Source organism: Equus przewalskii, chromosome 25 (assembly GCF_037783145.1).
Source record: "Equus przewalskii isolate Varuska chromosome 25, EquPr2, whole genome shotgun sequence".
NCBI classification, from domain to species: Eukaryota; Metazoa; Chordata; class Mammalia; order Perissodactyla; family Equidae; genus Equus; species Equus przewalskii.
This window is the reverse complement of record NC_091855.1, coordinates 25,451,833-25,472,785: the sequence shown is the minus strand read 5'-3', so window position 1 is coordinate 25,472,785 and position 20,953 is coordinate 25,451,833. Positions and strand designations below refer to the sequence as shown.

The 20,953-nt window shown below is 34.4% G+C and overlaps 1 protein-coding gene across 6 annotated transcripts in view; it reads left to right on the top strand.

Moving 5' to 3' along the window:
- GTF2A1 (general transcription factor IIA subunit 1) overlaps positions 1-19,745 on the top strand; it is a 47,800-nt gene extending 28,055 nt beyond the window's left edge. For all 6 annotated transcript variants that reach the window (XM_070593028.1, XM_070593029.1, XM_070593025.1 and 3 more), the window contains 3 exons: positions 1,637-1,957; positions 5,968-6,057; positions 15,702-19,745. In XM_070593028.1, the coding sequence (XP_070449129.1) occupies positions 1,637-1,957; positions 5,968-6,057; positions 15,702-15,809 (519 nt within the window). In that variant the 3' untranslated portion in view covers positions 15,810-19,745. The remainder of the gene's footprint in view (positions 1-1,636; positions 1,958-5,967; positions 6,058-15,701) is intronic.
- The last annotated feature ends 1,208 nt before the right edge of the window (positions 19,746-20,953 follow it).

Here is a 20,953-nt window from a genome sequence, read left to right as displayed (position 1 = left end):
AAATGGTTATTTTCTTGAGGAACTTAGGTACTTTAAAAAGAGAAAGACATATAAACACGTAATGTCAATTTAATAGTACAAATGTAGTGGTAAGATTGGAGGAGGAGCCTTAATCTAGCCTACTTACAGCTTTCTGGATTTTGTCCTGCTGTTACTTCTAGGTTTTGCTTGATGTTATTTTTCTATTTAGAATGCTGCCTTTGGCCTTCCTTCTAGCAACTTTCAGCACTCCCCCCAAACAAACCAAACAGAAAAGGCTTGGCTAATCTACCAAAGTACAACAGAAACTCAAGTATTACCTCCTAGGAAGACTTCCCTGACCATGCCTTGTCCCCCAAGCTGAATTTATTGCTCTCTCCTGTGTTCTCATATGATATCATACTTCTTTACATTTTCTGTCTTTTTGAGTTGTTATTGCTTTGTCTATTGCCCTGTTAATCTGTAAACCTCTTAAAGGAAATACCATCTTATTATTTTCGCATTTCTTGAACCTAATGGCAGTAATTGCCATTCAGTGCTTATTTATCACAAAGCATTCTCTGCTTTTTATTTGTTAATAACTATAATTATAAATATGTTCACTATAGCAGATATAATTAATATTTGTTAATATGTCCTTTTCAACTTGTGGTTTACTTTAGAATCCTAGAATGCAGAAACTGGAACTTTAGAAATCATCTGATCTGGTGGTTCTCAGCTGTGGTTGCATGATTAGAATCATCTGGGAGCTTTAAATAACGAGAATAGATTTCATCTCACACCAATTAAGTCAGAATATTAGGAGAGGGGCCTAGGTATGTTTAAGCCACCAGGTGGTTATAACTTGCAGCCAAGATTGAGAACCATTGATCATAGTCTAACAGTGAAGTGACTAAAGCCAAGAGAGGTTAAATGACTTGCCTCTGCTACATCTGTATCTGTCATCTTGAACAAAACTAGAACCCAGAAGTTCAGATTTTCAATACAGTGGCTTTCATAAGCAGGCAGTATAGCATAAGAATAAGAGCAGAACCAGAAAGCCTAAGTTCAAAGCAGTGCAAGTTACTAAACTTTTCCATGTTTCAAGAAATAAACTACTAACATATAACTCTTTTTTTTTTTTTTTTTGAGGAAGATTAGCCCTGAGCTAACTACTGCCAATCCTCCTCTTTTTGCTGAGGAAGACTGGCTCTGAGCTAACATCAATGCCCATCTTCCTCTACTTTCTATGTGGGACGCCTACCACGGCATGGCTTTTGCCAAGCAGTGCCATGTCTGCACCTGGGATCCGAACTGGCGAACCCCTGGCCACCGAAGTGGAACATGTGCACTTAACCGCTGTGCCACAGGGCCGACCCGTAACATGTAACTCTTGGTCTGGAATCTGGCATGTACATAGAAAGTGCTCAATAAGTGAAGCAGTTATCTTCATAAAGTCTTTTTTCCTTTAGAAATTTGAGTGGTAAAGTGGAAATTTAGTGGATCAGTATACTCATTAATCATTCCTTTTGTGCTTTGGTAATTTTAACTCTGTTTGAGATATGGCCATTTTTGGTGATTCTTCAGCATTTGGACCTATTTCTGTGTACCAAAGTAATGCAACTGAGCTACTTGATCCTCTAACTAGTTCCTAATAAGTGCTTTTCTTTTGTCTTAGGTACTGGCCCCACTTCCGGGAGGAATTTCACCACAGACAGGTGTCATCATCCAGCCTCAGCAAATCTTATTTACAGGAAATAAGACTCAAGTTATACCCACAACGGTGGCGGCTCCTACACCAGCGCAAGCACAGATAACTGCAACTGGCCAACAGCAGCCACAGGCCCAGCCTGCTCAACAGCAAGCTCCATTGGTGTTACAAGTTGATGGAACTGGGGATACATCATCTGAAGAAGATGAAGATGAAGAAGAAGACTATGATGATGATGAGGAGGAAGACAAAGAGAAAGATGGAGCTGAAGATGGGCAGGTAGAAGAAGTAAGTTTCTGGTAAAAGACTTGAAATGAGAAGCTACTCAATCATTTCTTTTCCTTGGTACCAAACTGATGAATTATGTTGCATTTTTTCAGAGGTTGTTAGGGTGCTATACAACATAGGATTTTAAGTATAAATTTAGACATTGTTGTAACTTAAGACTTTTAGATTGTTCTGGTTGTATTTATCTTCATAAAATGTTTCATATAGCTAGTAATAAAAAATGAATTTATACCAAATTAAGTTGTATTTATAAAGGTAATGGAGAGAGTGAAAGTAATACTATTTCTTTGGCCTATGCATTCATGATGTGGCTTAAACATAAGACATTGGGAGAACAGATAGATGTGTTTAATCTTTTGCATCAGTAATTAAAAAGGTACAGTAACATTTGGGAGGAGAGGAAACTTAAGAAAAAAGGTAAATGTGATTCATTCAAAACCTCCTTTTGGTCCATATTCCATACCAGTTCCCTAGATAACCTTATTTACTCTTAGTGTCTATCTTCAGTTTAACAAACTGTCCTTTCTTATTCATCTTTAGTTATATATTTATAGAAGTATATAAGTATATCTTCGTTTTCCAGCTTAGTTACTTGAATTCAAGATAATATTTGTCTTACTACAATTTTCATTCTTAATTGCCTTCTGTACCCTGACATGTAACTTTTTGTTTATCTTGGTACAAAGTTCTTTTAAATTACCTAAGTAATATTTTTTTAAATATTATTTTTATTAAATATTGAATAGATATAAATGAATAAAAATTATTTTAAGATATAAACACCACAGTGTCAACGTAAGTTAAAAGAAAAAAAATCCCATTACTTCATTAAAGTCCCCTGGGTGCCTGTCCCCGATCCCATCCTCTTCTGCCATCAGAGTAACTATGCTCATGAATTTTGTGTTTATCATTAACTTGCCTTTATGTTTTACCACTTGCATTTATATTCCTAAAGCATATTATTTAGTTTTGCATGCCCATTTATAACATAAATGGAATAATAATGTATTCTTCAAGTTTTTTTTCCTGAAGATGGTATTTCTGACACTCATCTAAGTTGTTGCCATATCCCTATAATTTTTTTCACCATTGAACATACCATAATTTGTTTATCCATATTTCTAATGTGATGGGCATCAGGGGTGTTTCTGCTTGTTTACTGTTACAGACAGTTATAAAATATTCTTGTGTGTGTCTTCTGCAGACACATATGCAAGAGTTTCTCTAATTTCAATACCTAAACATTGAATTGCTGGATCCCAAGGTATGCACAGCTTCAACTTTACAAAAAATGCCAAATTGTTTTACTAGTTACATTCCATTCAGTGTATAATTGTGCAGATGTCTCCATGTCTTCACCAATACTTGATATTGTCAGCTTTCTTAATTTTTGCCAGCTCGGTAGGTAGAAAATGGTATTTCATTTTGATTTTAATTTGCATTTCCTTGATTACTGATGAGGTTTAGCCTCTTTGATTCTTTCATATTTTCTCTGTAGACAAGTAAAATATGAAAAAAATTTTTCTTGCCTTGTTGGCTAAGCCCTCCAGAACAACATGGACTAGAAATAGTGATAGCAGACACTCTCATCTTTGTCTTTAATCTTAAAAGGAATCCTTTTTCTGTGTTTCGCTATTAAGTATAATGTTTACTGTGGGCTTTTTATGGATACCCTTTATCAGGTTAAGGAAAGTTCTCTTCAGATTAACTAAGCTTTGTTTTGTTTTTTAAACTATAAACAAGTATTGAATTTTATTAAATACTTTTTCTGCAACTATTAGATGATTATGTGATTTCTTTAAATCCTTAATCTCTTATTTATGATGAGTTGTATTAATTGGTTTTCTGTTTGTAAACCAATTTTGTATTCCTGCAATAGCACAACTTGATCATTATGTATTACCCTTTTTATGAATTGCTGAATTCACTTTGCTCAGGGCTTTTGGATGTATATTCATGAGTGATACCATCTGTGATTTTCTGTTCTCACACTCTTCTTACCAGGTTTTCAGGTTATGGTAACCTTATAAAATGGATTTGGGGGAGTGTTCTCTCTACCTTGGGCTGTTTTTTTTTTAGATTATACTTAATTCTTCTGTGAATATACCTCACACCATATACAAAAATCAATTCAAAATGCATCAAAGACCTAAATGTAAGACATAAAACTCTTAGAAGAAAACACAGGGCAAAAGCTCCACAACATTGGATTTGGCAGTTGTTTCTAGATATAACACCAAAAGCACAAGCAATCAAAGAAAAAATAAAGTGGATTTAATAGATTAAAACTTTGGTGCATCAAAGGAAAATATCAAGTAAAAAGACAACCTGCAAAATAAGGAGAAAATATTTACAGATAATATATCTAATAAAGGATTAATATTCAGACTATATAGAGAACTCTCAAAACTCAGTGACAAAAAACAAACAACTCTATTCAAAAATGGGCAAAGGACTTAAATAGACGTTTCTCCAAAGAAGATATGCAGATAGCCAACAAGCACGTGAAAAGATGCTCAACATCATTATTCATTGGAGAAATGCAAATCAAAACCACAAAGATAGACTACTTCACATCTACTAGGATGGCTATGATCAAAGAAGAAATAAAGAGAAAATAACATGTCAGTGAAGATACAGAGAAATTGTAACTTTGTTCATTGCTGGTGGGAATGTAGAATGGTGTAGCTGCTGTGCAAAATGGTTTGATGGTTCCTCAAAAAGTTGACCATAGAATTACTATATGACCCTGCAGTCCCACCCCCATGTATATGTGTAAGAGAATTGAAAATAGGTGTTCAAACAAAAGCTGGTACATGAATGTTCATAACAGCCCTCTACACAAAACCCAGATGTCCATCAAGTGATGGAGGGACAAATGAAATATGATATATCCATATGATGGACTATTATTTTGCCACGAAAAGGAACTAAGTATTGGTATATACTACAACATGGATGAAGCTCAGATATTATGCTAGGTTAAAGAAGCCAGACCACATATTCTATGTGTATATTGTATGATTCCATTTATATGAGATATCTGGAATAGGTAAATCTATAGAGACAGCAGATTAGTGGTTGCCAGAGGCTGGAGAGAGGCAGGAATGGGGAGTGACTGCTTAATGGTAAAGGTACGAAATTGTTCTGGAATTAATTAGTGGTTGATGGTTGCACACATTATAAATGTACTAAGTGTGACTGAATTGTACACTTGAAAATGGTGAATTTTATGTGAATTTTACCTCAGTTAAGTTTTGTTTTTTGGGTTTTTTTACATTTACATTGGTGATATCTATTTTAACTTAAAGAATATATATACATACTTGTGTGTGAGTAGATATAGGCCTAATATCATCCTGATTATTTTCCATTCCACTTTTATTTTGTCCTATCTTCTCTTTCTTCATTAATTAGGAATCTGATTTATTGCCACAACTGAGGTCAAGTTTAACATAGTTGACCATTTTATGCTCTAGTTAGATCTTGGCCTTTAATTCTCTTTAGGACTGAGACTTTAGTATTGAAATTTGCACCCCCCCCATCCTCTTACTATGAATGACTTAGTTAATTATGTTCTAAGCCTCCACAGTCACCATCACCTCGGTAGACATGCTAATTGGTATTCAGAGTCCTTTCCTTAATGTAAAGATAAGCCAGACTGCTTGCCTCTTTTATAGCCATTTTTCCTCCTCCAGTTTCACCATTATTTTTCCCTTTACACTGCTGCTGGTGGTGGTACATAGTGCCATTATCTCTTTAAACCTTCATATTTTCCTAGGTCTACTTCTAGGCATCTTAAGCAGTTATTGGATAGAATTGTCTTCTTGTGCTATTCTGAAAGAATGAGAGAAATAAAGCTAAATATCTTTTCAGACTTACAAGTTATGTGGCTTAACTATTTTCACTGTTGTATTTATTTTCTTTCTGGAATTTCAGTAACACTAGCTAAATCTTAACACAGGCAATAATATGTGAAGTATAAATAAAATCTCCTTTTTTATTTGTAGGAGCCTCTCAATAGTGAAGATGATGTTAGTGATGAAGAAGGACAGGAACTCTTTGATACAGAAAATGTTGTTGTATGCCAGTATGATAAGGTAAGGATTTCAGCATCAGATTACTGACAATTTTTTCTGTTGTATTTCTTCCCTAAACCATCCTTTCTGACTTGTTCCAGCATTTGGACAGCCAATTGATGCCTCTTATACTCAGTATAAACAGTGTGAATGGAAACATTGTTATAGTTTAGTAGATTATTTTAATAGAATGAGAAGTTAATTTGTGTAGCTTTACATTTGAAAAATAAGTTATGAATGAAATCCTGAGCAGAGTTATGCTTTTTTCAGTTTAGACTATGCCTCCCAACTTGTTAACTAAGTAAGTAGAGCCACTTTGGGATTGTCCTTGAACATCAATAGAAACTCAATGGGATAACCCTGTATTGACCTTAGCCTCAACTGCCTCAAAACTAAAACGCTGTAATTGAATCTCTGTAACTTTTTTTTTTTTTTTTACTAAGGAGAGAACTAGAGCAATAAACAGGACTGATAACTAACAGAGACATTTTTACAAAAAATCATTTAAAAAATTATTTCGCTTTGCTAAATTTTGGTAGCATTAGGAACTTTTAAACTAGGTTCTCTGAGAATTAGCTAATCACTCCTTGTTTTCTTTTTTTTTAATTAAAGATTTTATTTTTTCCTTTTTTTCCTCCCCAAAGACCCCCGGTACATAGTTGTATATTCTTCATTGTGGGTCTTTCTAGTTGTGGCATGTGGGACGCTGCCTCAGCGTGGTTTGATGAGCAATGCCATGTCCGCGCCCAGGATTCGAACCAACGAAACACTGGGCTGCCTGCAGCGGAGCGCGTGAACTTAACCACTCGGCCATGGGGCCAGCCCCAACTCCTTGTTTTCTTAATTCTTAAAAAAGGGTTCTAGCTTTCCACGTATTTTTGTTATAGTTACTGGCATTGTTTAGATTTTGTTACTTATCAAAACATTTAATTTGGAATAAGATTTGTTTTCTGATTATAAGCATGAAATTTATAATAAATTCACAAATTATATTGCATTTATAATTTAATTTCAGCAGATTTTTACCAAATGCTAAAAACTCTAACAGAAGCAGTGGGGTTTTGTTTGTAAGCACGACTCATTCACTAAACAAAAATTTCTTAAGTGCCTAAACGTGCCAGGCATTGGAGCTGTAGTCATGATCATGCAAAGTTTGTGCTTTGCATAAATTTTTGTTACATGATGAAAATCCTAAATTTGTGTTGCTCTTATAGAAATGAATGTTATAAATAATAAGTAAGCCATGCTTATTGCAAACAGACCTATAGAGAAAATGTTGACACAATGGATCTTATTGTTTCCTGATGAAAAGGTAAAGTCAAGCTGGTTATATACCTGTCAAGTTAGAGAATAAAGTCAGTGAGGTCATTGATTTAGAGTTATCAGAGCATCCACTTTTGTGCCTTATGACGTGTATCTGAGTGTTCTTAATACTCTACATCAGACACATTATAATAAATGTAATTTGTTGTTATATTCCTGTAGAGTAAGAATAATACAGGAGATACCAGTAAAGCTTTATTGTCAGGAAATCTCAAGGGAACCTTTGCAACCAAATTTTCTAGAACACAGTTTCATGATAAAAAGACAGATTTATCAGGCAAGAGAGGACCTTAGCTTAACTGAAGAATATACTTCCAAGTATTTTCATATTATAAGAGAATGGTTCTATTCTTCTTTGGTATAAATTGTACACGTAATATTTTAAATGTTAAAGTTGGTTTGTTTTGCTCCCAGAGATATTATTTTAGTGTCTTAAACTAAGAAATTAAAAGTAACTTTAAATAGTGTGTTGAATGATAAACAGTTGTAAATTTTGGAGTGATCTAATTTTTAGAATCAAGTGAGTTCTGGAGACAGAGAGTTGGGGGCTTGATGTTTTAGCCAACAGTAAAGAATGGTGTTGTTCAGTCTACGACTGATTAAAATGGGGTTGGATATAGTTTGAGTTAACTTGAATTTTAGGAGTTTATTTTTGAAGCCTAAACTTTAAAATTTTAACAATTTAGAAGCCATCATAGAATAATGAAATTTCTGTTGCCGATCAAATTAGAATCTTAGTTAAACTTACTATGAGGCAGAATTCTCCTTTAAGTATTGGTAGATAAGGATGCATAGGTGTTTGAGGCTTCAGTCTTCTTTATAGGTAATTTTATGTAATATGTTTGTCTTTAAGAAATTTAAGAGGCCTTTCTCCTGGCATTCAGAATACTCCTACATGAAGGGCTTAGGGGCAGTAATGGATTGTTTTTCAAGTTGCATTTTGTGATTTTATTCAAATAAGAATATTTACCATTCATTATGCAGTGACTTCAGTGCTGAGTACTGGGACTATTATTTGATCCATGAAACTTCTACATTTGCTTTTTGCAAATTGTCTTGCATTAGAATGCAATCAATTTCTTTGTGGAATTCCTTTTAACTAGCTAGTCACCACTTTCTTGGTTATATAATCCCGTGGTCTTTCAGGTTGCAGTCACTTGGTTCATGCTGTAAATAAATTTGTATACCCATTTTTAGGATAATACTTTATCTGTAGAGAGTCAAAGAAAAGAGGAGACAGAGGTCTTTTCATTCAACAAATACTGAGTGTCTATGATGTCCCAGGGCACTAGTGAATGAAACAGAACAATCTCTGCCATTGGGATGCTTACTGTAGTGGAGGGGGACAGATGCTAAAACATAATAATAAATTAACATGATATGTTAGAAGCTGATAATTGGTGTGGAAAAATACAGAGTGGGAAGGGGGACGGGTTACAGTTTTAAATAGGACAATCATCTTACTCCTTTCGAGATGAAATTTGAACAGACTTGAAGAGAGTTAGCCCTGTCATTATCTGGTGGCAGAGCCTGCCTGTTATGTGTAAGGAGTGACAAGGAGGCCACTGTGAGTGGACCTGGCCGGGGGCGGGGTTGGGGAGTATAGTAGTGTGGGACGTTGTGAGGACATGGGCTCTTACTCTGAGTGAACTGGAAGCTATTGGAAGGCTTCAAATAGACAAATGTCATATCATTTGCATTTTAATTTTAAAAGGATTACTTTGCCTTCTTTGTTGAGAGCAGAGTGTGTGGAGGAACCAAAGGTTGAAACAGGGATATTGTAGTAATCCACATGAGAGATGATGGTAACTCAGGCTATGATAGTATTGGAAGTGGTGAGAAGCAGCTGGATCTTAGATATTTTTTCAAGGAAGAGTCAGTAGTGTTTCTTGACTCTTCTTGGATGTATGGTAGAAAAGAAAAAGGAATCAAGAATGCATGAAGAATGGAGATGCCATCAACTCAGATGAGGAAGGCTGCAGATGGAGTGAGTTTGGGAGGGGAGAGTGATCAGTTTTGGACATGTTTAGTTTGGTTATCTGTTAGACATTCAAATAATCCATCTTAAGACGTTAGGTTTAATATCTACATAGTGTACAGATGGTCTCTGACTTGTGATGATTTGACTTAATGATTTTTTGACTTTATGGTGATGCAAAAGCGATATGTATTTAGTAGAAACTATACTTTGAATTTTCAGTTTTGATCTTTTCCTGGGCTAGTAATGTGCAGTATGATACTCTCTCATAGTGCTGGGCAGTGGCAGTGATCCGCAGCTCCCAGTCAGCCAGATAATGAGGGTTAACAGCCAGTACACTTATAACCATTCTGTACCCTTACTACTCTTCTATTTTTCATTTCAGTACAGTATTCAATAAATTACATGAGATATTTAACACTTTATTATAAAAATAGGCTTTGAGTTAGATGATTTTGCCCTACTGTAGGTTAATGTAAGTGTTCTGAGCATGTTTAAGGTAGGCTAGGCTAAGCTATGATGTTCAGTAGGTTTGTTGTATTAAATGCATTTTTGACATGATATTTTCAACTTCCAATATGTTTATTGGGATGCAATCCCTTTGAAAGTTGAGGAAGATCTGTATTCAGACCAGAGATATAAGAGCACTTAATGCTGTACTCTCTGCCCTGACTACTGTTTTAACTTTATTGTGCTCTATTTTGTTTTAATAAGTAAGAAAAATTTGGTAAGTGTTAAATGTGTATATAGCTTAAGTCAGTGATCTAGAGAAGAGCATGAGAATGGTTTGCAAATATATGAAAGGTTGTTTGATTTGTTTTTTTAATTAAGTCACAAGAGGCAGAGCTAGGATCAATAAGTGGAAATTTGGAGGAAGCAGATTTCAGTAAGGGATAAAGTATGAAAGACTTTTAAAAGAACTGTCCCAGAAAGGAATACCTTAATGTGCAATTCTTTGCCCCCGACTTCTAATCATACCCAAGCAGACACTGAACAATGATTTGCCAAAAATATGCCATAGAGAAGGTTTGCAAGGGGAGGTTAGACTATGGAATTTTAGGAATGGGATCTCAAAAAATATCTGTACATAGTGAACATTTCTACATTACTGTATAAAACAGCTTGATTTAGTAAAAAAGAGTATTGGGCTGGAACTCAAGAATCATCTTTGTCACTTAATAGCAGTATGCTCTTGGTCAGGTAGTTGAACCTCTCCAGGCTATAATTTCCTCTTTTGAAAATGAAAGCCTAAAACTACTTGATTTTGAGGTCCTTTTCAATCAGAAGAGGGAGAACCATTGGTCCTTCTTTGAAGAAGACATTGAGCTTAAACTGAACATTGAATAATGAGTGGGACTTACTAGGAAAGGGAAGAAAAGTCATTTCAGTTAAGTTTTACAACTCCTTTTTAACCTAAATCCACAGAATTGCAAATAACTAAAAATTATAAATGAAGGCAAAGATGAGAATGGTCAGGGCTTGGCCCAATTTGAACTCTACCCTTCCTCCTTTGGCTTAACTGTGGATGTTATGTAGTTTTTGAAATCTGCTGTAAGTGACTGGATGATCAGCCATCTTTCAGGTGTATTTGTTAAATGCTGCCATGTATAAGGTTCCATGTTAGGTCTTGAGAAAACCATAAGGAGTTTTATTTTGGTAGAAAAAAATCATTCCATAATTGTATATACTTAGAAATAATACTGGAAATATCTTTCGGAATGCCATTGGGAATTAATCAGTAGGAAAGAGTAGTTGTAGCTGATGAGATTAGGGAAGGCTTTGTGGAGGGCACAGTATTTTTGAGATGGATCCTGAAATAGGAATTGAATTTGTAAAAATGGGAGCAAGGGGGATAACTTCTTTTGAGTGAAATATAGTCTTTGAGGAATGTGGAGGTAGGAAATAAGCTTGGAAAGGTGAGTTATTACCAGGTCATGTAGAAATAGAAATAGTCAAGCAGAGGTGATTGGTTAGAGTTGTGTTTCTGGCAGTGATATTTATAAGATGATTGGAAGGGAGGAGAGAGTGAAGTCCTGGAAATCAGAAGATTACTGTAATAAGTCAGATGACGAGGTTATTGATGTAGTAAGTAGAAGATTATTGGTGGCCTTTGAGAAAACAGTTGCCAGGTGTCCTGGAGACAACTAGAGTAAAATTAGAGATAAAGTAATTAGAGGTTAGAAATAGTAGTATTAGTATGAATACTGGTACTGTGAGGCCACAGTATTAGAAGGGTCAGCAATGTGGAAGTTGTTACCATATGTGAGGAAGAAGAGGAGAATGGTTGTAAACATGATACCAATGAAAAGATAGTGTCCTGATGGTCAGCAGATATGAGGAATGAAGAAAAGCCTGAGGTTAAATGGTGTGAACATAAAAGGAGTTAATAGAGAAAAGGCAAAACAGTGGTCTAGAAGCATCAGGGAGAACAAGGGGTATTCTTGTTTTAAGTATTTGCCAGTATAAAATGTCTTGTGAAAAAAGAAAGTGTATATGGCAAACCTTGTGTTTAGATATAGAGATAAAATATTTTCCAGAAAATATTAACAACTGCGTTAATAAAAACAAATACTAAGAGCTAAAATAATACTAATTATAGATAGATTTTTTTTTAAACCCATCTAGTGAGTGAATGTGTTTCTTTCTTATTTTTTTTTCATCAAATGAAACTTCACAAAGAAACCAATTTGTCCAACCACAATGGTATGAAACTAGAAATCAATTACAAGAAGAAAACTGGAAAATTCACAAATATTTCAAGATTAAACAATATGCTACTGAACAAACAGTGGGTCAAAGAAGTCAAAAGTGAAATAAAAAAATACCTTGAGACAAATGAAAATGGAAATAGAACATACCAAAGCTTGTGGTAATGCAGCAAAAGCATTTGTAAGAGGGAAGCTTGCAGAGATAAATGCTTGCATCAAGAAATAAGAAAAATCTCAAATAAGTAACCTAATTTTACACCACAAGGAGCTAGAAAAAGAAGAACAAATGAAGCCCAAAGTTGGTAGAGGAAGGAAATAACAAAGATCAGAGCGGAAACAAATGAAATAGAGACTAAAAAGACAATAGTAAAGATCAGTGAAACTAAGAGCTGGTTCTTTGAAAACATAAACAAAATTGACAGACCTTTAGCTAGACTTACTAAGAATAAAGAGAGAGGACTCAAATAAATAAAATCAGAAGTGAAAGAGAAGGATGTGACCTTTGATACCACAGAAATATGAGGGATAATAAGGGACTGCCATCAACAGTTATACACCAACAAATTGGACAACCTATAAGAAATAGATAAATTCCTAGAAACATGAAACCTTCCAAGACTAAATCATGGAGAAATAAAAAATCTGAACACATTGAATACTAGTAAGGAGATTGAATCAGTAATCAAAAACCTCCCAACAAACAGACGTCTAGGGCCAGATTGCTTCACTGGTGAATTCTAACAAACATTTAAAGAAGAATTAACACCAGTCCTTCTCAGACTCTTCCAAAAAATAGAAGAGGAGGGAGCACTTCCAAACACATTTTACAAGGCCAGCATTACCCTGATACCAAAACCAGACAAGGATACCACAAGAAAGGAAAATTAGAGGCCAATATTCCTGATGAACATACATCCAAAAATCCTCAACAAAATATTAGCAAACCCAATTCAACAGTATTTTAAAAGGATTATATACCATGACCAAGTGGAATTTATTCCAGGGATGCAAGGATGATTCACCATCTGCAAATTAATCAGTGGGTGAGACACCACATTAACAGAATGAAGGGTAAAAATCATACACAGTCATTTCAATAGATGCTGAAAAAGCATGAGACACAATTCAACATCTCTTTATCACCAAAACTCTCAACGAAGAGGCTGTAGAGGGAAAATACCTCAACATAATAAAGGACATGTATGACAAGTCCACAGGTAGCATCATACTCAATTGTGAGAAGCTGAAAGCTTTTCCTCTAAGATGAAGAACAAGACAAGGATGCCCATTCTTGCTAGTTTTATTCAACATAGTATTAGAAATTGTAGCCAGAGCAGTTAGGCAAGAAAAAGAAAAGGTATTCAAATTGGAAAGGAAGAAGTAAAACTGTTACTGTTTGCAGAGGATATGATATTATATGTATAGAAAACCCTAAGGACTCCACTAAAAAACTGTTAGAACTAATAAACGAATTCAGTAAAGTTGCAGGGAACGAAATCAATATGTAAAAATCTGTTGTATTTCTATACATTCATAACAGACTATCGGAGAAATTAAGAAGACAGTCCCATTTACAGTTGCATCAAAAAGAATAAAATACTTCAGAATAAATTTAACAAGGGAGGTAAAAGACCTGTACTCTGAAAACTGTAAGACGTTAATGAAAGAAATTGAGGAAGACACAAATAAATGGAAAGATATTGCATGCTCATGGATTGGAAGAATTAATATTGTTGAAATATCCATACTACCCAGAACAATCTAAATAGATTCAATGAAATCCTTATCAAAATTCCAGTGGCATCTTATTACAGAAATAGAAAAAATAATCCTAAAATTTGTATGAAATCGCCAAAGACCCTGAATACTCAAAGCAGTCTTGAGACAGAAGAACAAAGCTTAGAGGTATCATGCTCCCTGATTTCAAACTATATTACAAAGCTATGGTAATCAAAACAGTATGTTATTGGCATAACAACAGACCTGTAGATCAGTGGAACAGAAAAAGAGAGCCCAGAAATAAACCCATGCATATGTGGTCAGTTAATTTACAACAAAAGAGCAAAGAATACACTATGAGGAAAGGACAGTTCTCATCAATAAATGGTGTTTGGAAAACTGTAAAAGATATAAAAGAATATAAATTGGACCACTATTTTAAACCATAACACAACAATCAACTGAAAATGGATGAAAGACTTGAATGTAAGACTGAAAACCATAAAACTACTAGAAGAAAACTTACACAGTAAGCTTCTTGACATCCGTCTTGGCGGTGATTTTTAGGATTTGACACCAGAAGCAAAGGCAACAAAAGCAAAAACAAACAAGTGGGACTACATCATACTAAAAAGCTTCTGCACAGCAAAGGAAACCATCAACAAAATGAAAAGGCAACCATCTGAAAGGGAGAAAATATCTGCAAATCGTATATCTGATAAGGGGTTAGTATCTAAAATATATACAGAACTTGTGTAACTCAATAGCAAAAAAACAAACAATCCAATTAAATAATGGGCAAAAGATCTGAATAGACATTTTTCCAAAGAAGACGTACAAATGGCCAACAGGTATATGAAAAGATAGTTAATGTCACTAATCATCAGGGAAATGCAAATCAAAACCACAATGAGATAGCACCTCTCAACCTGTTAGAGTGACTATCATCAAGAAGACAAGAAATAATAAATGTTGGCGAGGATATGGAGAAAAGGGAAACCTTGTGCACTGTTGGTGGGAATGTAAATTGGTGCAGCCACTATGGAAACCAGTATGGAGGTTCCTCAAAAAATTAAAAATAGAACTACCATATGATCCAGCAATTCCACTCCTGGGTATTTATCCAAAGGAAACAAAAACACTTAACTTGTAAAGATATATGTACTCCCATGTTCGTTACAGCATTATTTATAATAGCCAAGACATGGAAGCAATCTAAGTGTCAAATCGTTGGATGACTGGATAAAGAAAATACAGTGTGTGTGTGTGTGTGTGTGTGTGTATATGTATGTATGTATGTGTATGTACAATGGAATATTATTCAACCATAAAAAAGAAGGAAATCTTGCCATTTGTGACAACATGGATGGACCTTGAGGGCATTATGCTAAATGAAATCTTAGAGAAAAACAAATATATGATTTTGCTTATATGTGGAATCTAAAACAAACAAAAAAATTGAACTCATTGATATAGAGAACAAATTGGTGATTGCCAGAGGCAAGGGGTAGGGAGTGGATGAAATGAGTTAAAGTGGTTGAACGTTACAAACTTTCAGTTGTGAAGTCAGTCAGTCATGGAAATATAACTTACAACATGGTGACTGTAGTTAATGATACTGTTTTGTATATTTGAAAGTTGCTAAAAGAGTAGATCTTAAAAGTTGGCATCACAAGACAAAAAAATTTGTAAATGTGGATGATAACTAGACTTATTGTGGCAATCATTTTGCAATATATACAAATATCAAATCATCATGTTACACCTGAAACTAATATAATGTTATTTGTCAATTACATCTCAATTAAAAAAAAACAAGTTTGCAAATGTAGTAATGTACAAGACAAAGTTTTTTTAGTGTGTGAATGGATTTTTTGTTGTTGGTTTCCTGTCTTTGGATTGTGTCTCTTACATTCTTTTTTTGTTTGTTTATTTAGATACACAGAAGTAAAAACAAATGGAAATTTCATCTCAAGGATGGCATTATGAATCTTAACGGAAGAGATTATATATTTTCCAAAGCCATTGGAGATGCAGAATGGTGAAGAGTTGGTTCTTTTCTTTTATAAATAAAACAAAACAAACTTAAAAAAATTTTAAAGTGGACAGTTTGAAACTTGGGTCATACACCAACCAAAACTTAACTTCTGCATGTCAGAAAAGTGCAGTAGAAGCAAAGCTACCGGAACAAAGAGACCTTGACAACATAGACACTACTTCTAACTGGCAAGCCATGGAACTGTAGCACCTGGGGTTGTTGGGGGTGGGGGGGTTGGGGTTTTGTGTAGGAAAACCATAATTGTCGATTTTAAATACAGGTACCTGCCACCAATAATTAGCATGTAAAGCTATGTCTATATTCCTTCCTCCAACTTGGGTTCAGTCAGAAGATACTTGTTGGAATGAACTGAGGAAACTTCCCTTTTGATAGATTGAACTGAAACTGTTTATTGTATGTGGTTATATTTGGTAAAAATGGCGTGTGAGCTTTTTACAAAAGGGTAAGAATTATGGTGTTGAATTTTAATTCACTTGTTCAAGGAAACAATTTAGAAACTCTCATAGTAGGTCTTAAATATTTTTACTTACTATTTTCTCTCAGTAATATATACCTCTTCCTTCCCTGCTTTATGAAACATCTATTAAAGAGTTAAAGGAAGTAATCAGTGATCACAGTTTGGAGACAAAATTTGACCCAGGAATCAATATATATTTTAATTAGGTTTCATACTCATTAAATGTAGTTTAAAGACTTGGGTCTCATCTGAGTTGAGCAGAATTAAAATGACAACTTCAGTTTCTTTACAGAAAAACGTATTTGTTTCTTTTAGTCTGACACCTTAAAAAGAAACCTCAAAGTGGCTCCTCAGGAATATGATTTTATTTCACAAAGGTACCATCTAGCAGAAATAATACACATATAGGTAGATACAGATTTTTTTCCTCTTGGGCTGAAGTGTATGCTTATATATGTGTTTAGTTTTTAAGCTAAACAAAAATTCAGTTAACATTCTGTGCATTGATTAGAGCATTGGAGAGGTGGTGAGGACCTGGATTTTTATTAAACAATTTAGTAATTATAAAAATTTCTTGTGTTTACTAGTAAATAATTTAAAAACTATTATTCTAATTGAACACATTTTTTTAAATGCAACTTTGTAATTTGAGGGGAAAACTTTGTTGTTAGAGGGGGGTGGGCCACTAAATACATATTTACCTCTCTTTCATTTGGTGGCCCTTCCAGGCCATTGATAATATAGATGTGGGCTCCAGTTTGCACATCGAGAAGAAAGCATAGAAATTTGATTTGTATATTAAAAATAATAGAAATTTAATATGTATATTAAGAATGCATAGCTCTGTATTCTGTAAGGGGCTCTAAAGAACAATATGGCAGTGCTGCGTTCAGTGTGAACTAGTTGCCTGGGAAATCTGTAGGAGCACTTCTCTTTATCTTTGTGTTCTTACAACTACTTCTTTTCATGGTTTATCTTGACAAAATTCACATGTGTTTAAGTTACTTGTATATTGAATTTTTTTTGTCTTCCATTTTTGTCTTCCTTTTATTTGCCTTTGTGTGTGTTTCCAGAACTAACATAGAAACACTTTAAAGTACATTGCAAAGAAAAACTGTGAGCTCTTATATGTTGTTTTTTAACACAAATCCTTAAACTTCTCAAAAAGGCTAATCATTTTTTTTTTGTTGCCTGCTTGCCACCCTGCATACCAACTTGGTCCCTTTAACTTATGTTCTGAACTTTGGCATAAATGCTGGTTTCTAGCATGCTAGTAGTTAGGTTTTATTTAGATGCCATAACTGGTAATACGGTTTTTATTTTCACTATATTAATTTAGTTTTTTGGAGGGGAGGTTTATTTGTTTACCCTACTACTCTTTAAGCACACAAAGGTTTTTTCGTTTTTGTTAATGAGACTGGGAGAAGAGAAGGGAGGGGGTGAAATCACGGAAGTCCTGTCGTTCAGTTGTCCTTCAGTGTAGTTGCAGTAGGTTTATATTTACCCAATGAAGAAGTCAATGACCTGAACTACCTATAAAAGTTTAGCAGTGCTGCAGTGTTGATTGAAACCCTTTGGCTTTCTAGTAGTTCCTGTGCTACTGACTGTGGATTACTATATGATATTCAGCTCGTGTTTTGGGCCCTCTATGTAGACAAACATTTGTATTCATGGTAGAGTTGTATACTAGCCTGTTTTTATAACATTTTTGAACATGAACAACCGTTGCTTTCAGAGTGACTCAACTAGGGTTATTTTGAAGCAGGAAATAACCATTTGTATTTGCACCTGTGAATTGCATATTAATTATGGCATACTTGGCAGATGCTTTTCTTTTACCTGTGAAAATTCTGAAAGCTGGTCCAAACAACACTGCATACCAAATTGTGCTCTTATATGTATTACTGCATTCTGTTCCTTTTTAATCAAATAGCATGTCTTAGTTTTGTTATAGTGGCTTGCTATAAGAATGCCACTTGCTTATCTTTTATTGTACTTGAATTCTTAATCATGTTTTTAACATTGTATTTAGCAAATCATTTCATTAGGTTCTATAAAAATGTCATTCCTTTGAAAAGGCAAGGATTCCCACTTTCAGAATTTTAAAATGAAAATAGCTTGTTTATTCAAAGAGGGAAGAGAGTTCAGACTTGGTATTGTGAAAATAAGTAAAGGTTTCCGGAGAGGAGTTGTTTAGATTTGCACAGATGGTGATGGCACCTTTTATTTTAAAAAAAGATTAACATGTATCAACAGTGCTAAGGAAAATTTACACAAAATGACTAAAGTGTGGAAATGTGTGCCTTTCAGTATATGTACTCTTTTTTTGGTGGTCATTTGGATAATCAGACCATTTGAATGCCTGAGAGCACATTTAATTTCTGTGGAGAGCCACATTTGGCTAAAACAACTCTTTAATGTGCAATTAGTTTCTAGAGTAAAATGTCTGTTATATGAAGGGGATCTTTATATTGGGCTTTTATATTTTTTTAAATGTTCACATTTCTTTTTGTTAATCAAATGCCATCATAATAGCACATTTATATTGTTGCCTCTCTTAAAATCAAAGCCACCTTAATGTTACTCTTCTAGGAATCCATCAAGAGTTGAGCAGCATGTATAGTGATTAAATATGTCCTTGAAGAGCATATTCTAATAGATTCTGGTTTTAGACAGCAAGAACATAAAAACAGCTTTTGTGTAAAGATTTTCTTTTGCTATAGTGAAAATCAAGGATTTGGTTTTCTTATTTTTTCTGGCTTTTATGGAGGAATGAAAAGGGTTGTCTCTAAGAGTAATTTTTGATTATCTTATAGCAATAATATCACCATTCTTTTCAGAAGGTAAATACGCCTTGTACAGGAAACAGATGTAATTTCCTCTTGGGAGTTCCCTTTATGACTTAGCATTTTCTTCCAGTTAAGAAAATTCCTATATTTTCAGATTATTTCATCTTGAACTTTTTTGAGCTTTTGTGCAATGTAATATTTTATTAATTCATCTTTGTACATTTTCATTTTATTTCATGTCTGTCTCTCACCTGTCTGAATCAGCTATTTCAGATTTTGAATTCATTGGTTAAAAAATAGTTGCTTTATATATTTCCTCATGAGTTTATGTTAAATAGTTTTGCATTTTAATCTATTATGCTATGGAAATTATTCTGAAGTTTATATTCCCTTTTTAAGCCTGCCTTAGTCTATCTTCTGTCATTTTTATGGTTTAAGGAAGAACACATCGAATTTAATATTTTTGTTTATTTTGTGGAACAAGGGAGACTTTTTTTTCTTCTCTTTTAAGGGAAGAACTACATTGAGTTAGTAACTACTATTTCAGTCAAGGTTCCTTAAATCAGTCCAGTATGTGTCAGGGCTACAATTCTGGGGGAGAGACTAATCTTTTTTGCTGTTCTGAGCTACTATTGTCAACTGCTGTTGTACATACTGTTATGTGTAAGGGCGTAAATATATTTATTATGTTTGTAAAATTCATTCTGTACAATTGCAGATCAAGGTTGCTCTTCTGTGATATATGGGATATTATGTTTTAAAGACCATCTTGGAATACAATTAGAGAACTTAGTATTTTGATGTACTAAGACCTATTTTAAGTTTAATATTTTACCTTTGCAAAAACTTTAATTAAAGATGTTATTTAAAAAAATGTTGCTTGCTTTGCTTACTAGTGTATAACATTGTTATATAGATAACTGAATAAAACCATGCAGGTTAGCAAGGAAAATGCTTTATATTGTTAATGAGAATAAGTTCCATTTATCAAAAAAAGATACCATTAAATTCTATACTTTAAAATAAGTAGGATGGGATGTCAGTCTGAATTATTAAATTGTGTTACTAATAATAAGACAATAATCAGAAACCATTTTTCCAGCTATCAAATGGCTAGGAAAAAACAATACTCTGTCATGATCAGGGTGTGGGTAAATGGGCCTTATGATAGATTGCTTAGAGGAGTGTAAATTGGTACAAACTTGGTGGACAGAGGGAACAAGAAGCACAAATGCTTTTGAGTGAGGAAAGGAGGACAAGGTACAAAAGTTTATCCAAGAGACCTGAGTGTAGTGATCATGAGGGAGGATAGATATTTTGGGAAGGAAATAATATTCATATTTTATGATATATTAATTTTGTCGTGCCCATTAGACATCCAAGTTGAGATATCAAGGTGGCAAGATAGATATAAGCAAATGGAGCTTAGCAGGGATATCTGAGCTGAATAATGTCTTTGGGATTTATTATCATATGGAGAACATTTAAAGCCATAAAAATGATCCACCCAAGCAAGAACATGAAGAGAGAATCGAGAAAGGAAAAGGGTCCAGGGCCAATCCTAAAGGCAATCCCAAGACAGATTGGGAAAAGGAGTAGTTAACAGGACTGGCTACATGATTTGCAGGACCTAGTGCAAAATGAAAATATGGGGCCCCTTCTTCAAAACTTACTAACAATTTCAAGATGGTGACAACAGAGCATTAAACTAAGATGGACTCTGTGTGACTGCACTTGTCACACGCCCTTGAAGCTTGCCCTGGAGGTCAGGGAAAATGAGGAAGCAAGACCAGTGAAGTAGGAAGAAAGGGGAGAGGCTGTCGAAGAGGACAATATTTTAATAAGGATTGGGCCCTGGTTGGCTTAAGCCATTCTTCCCTGGCC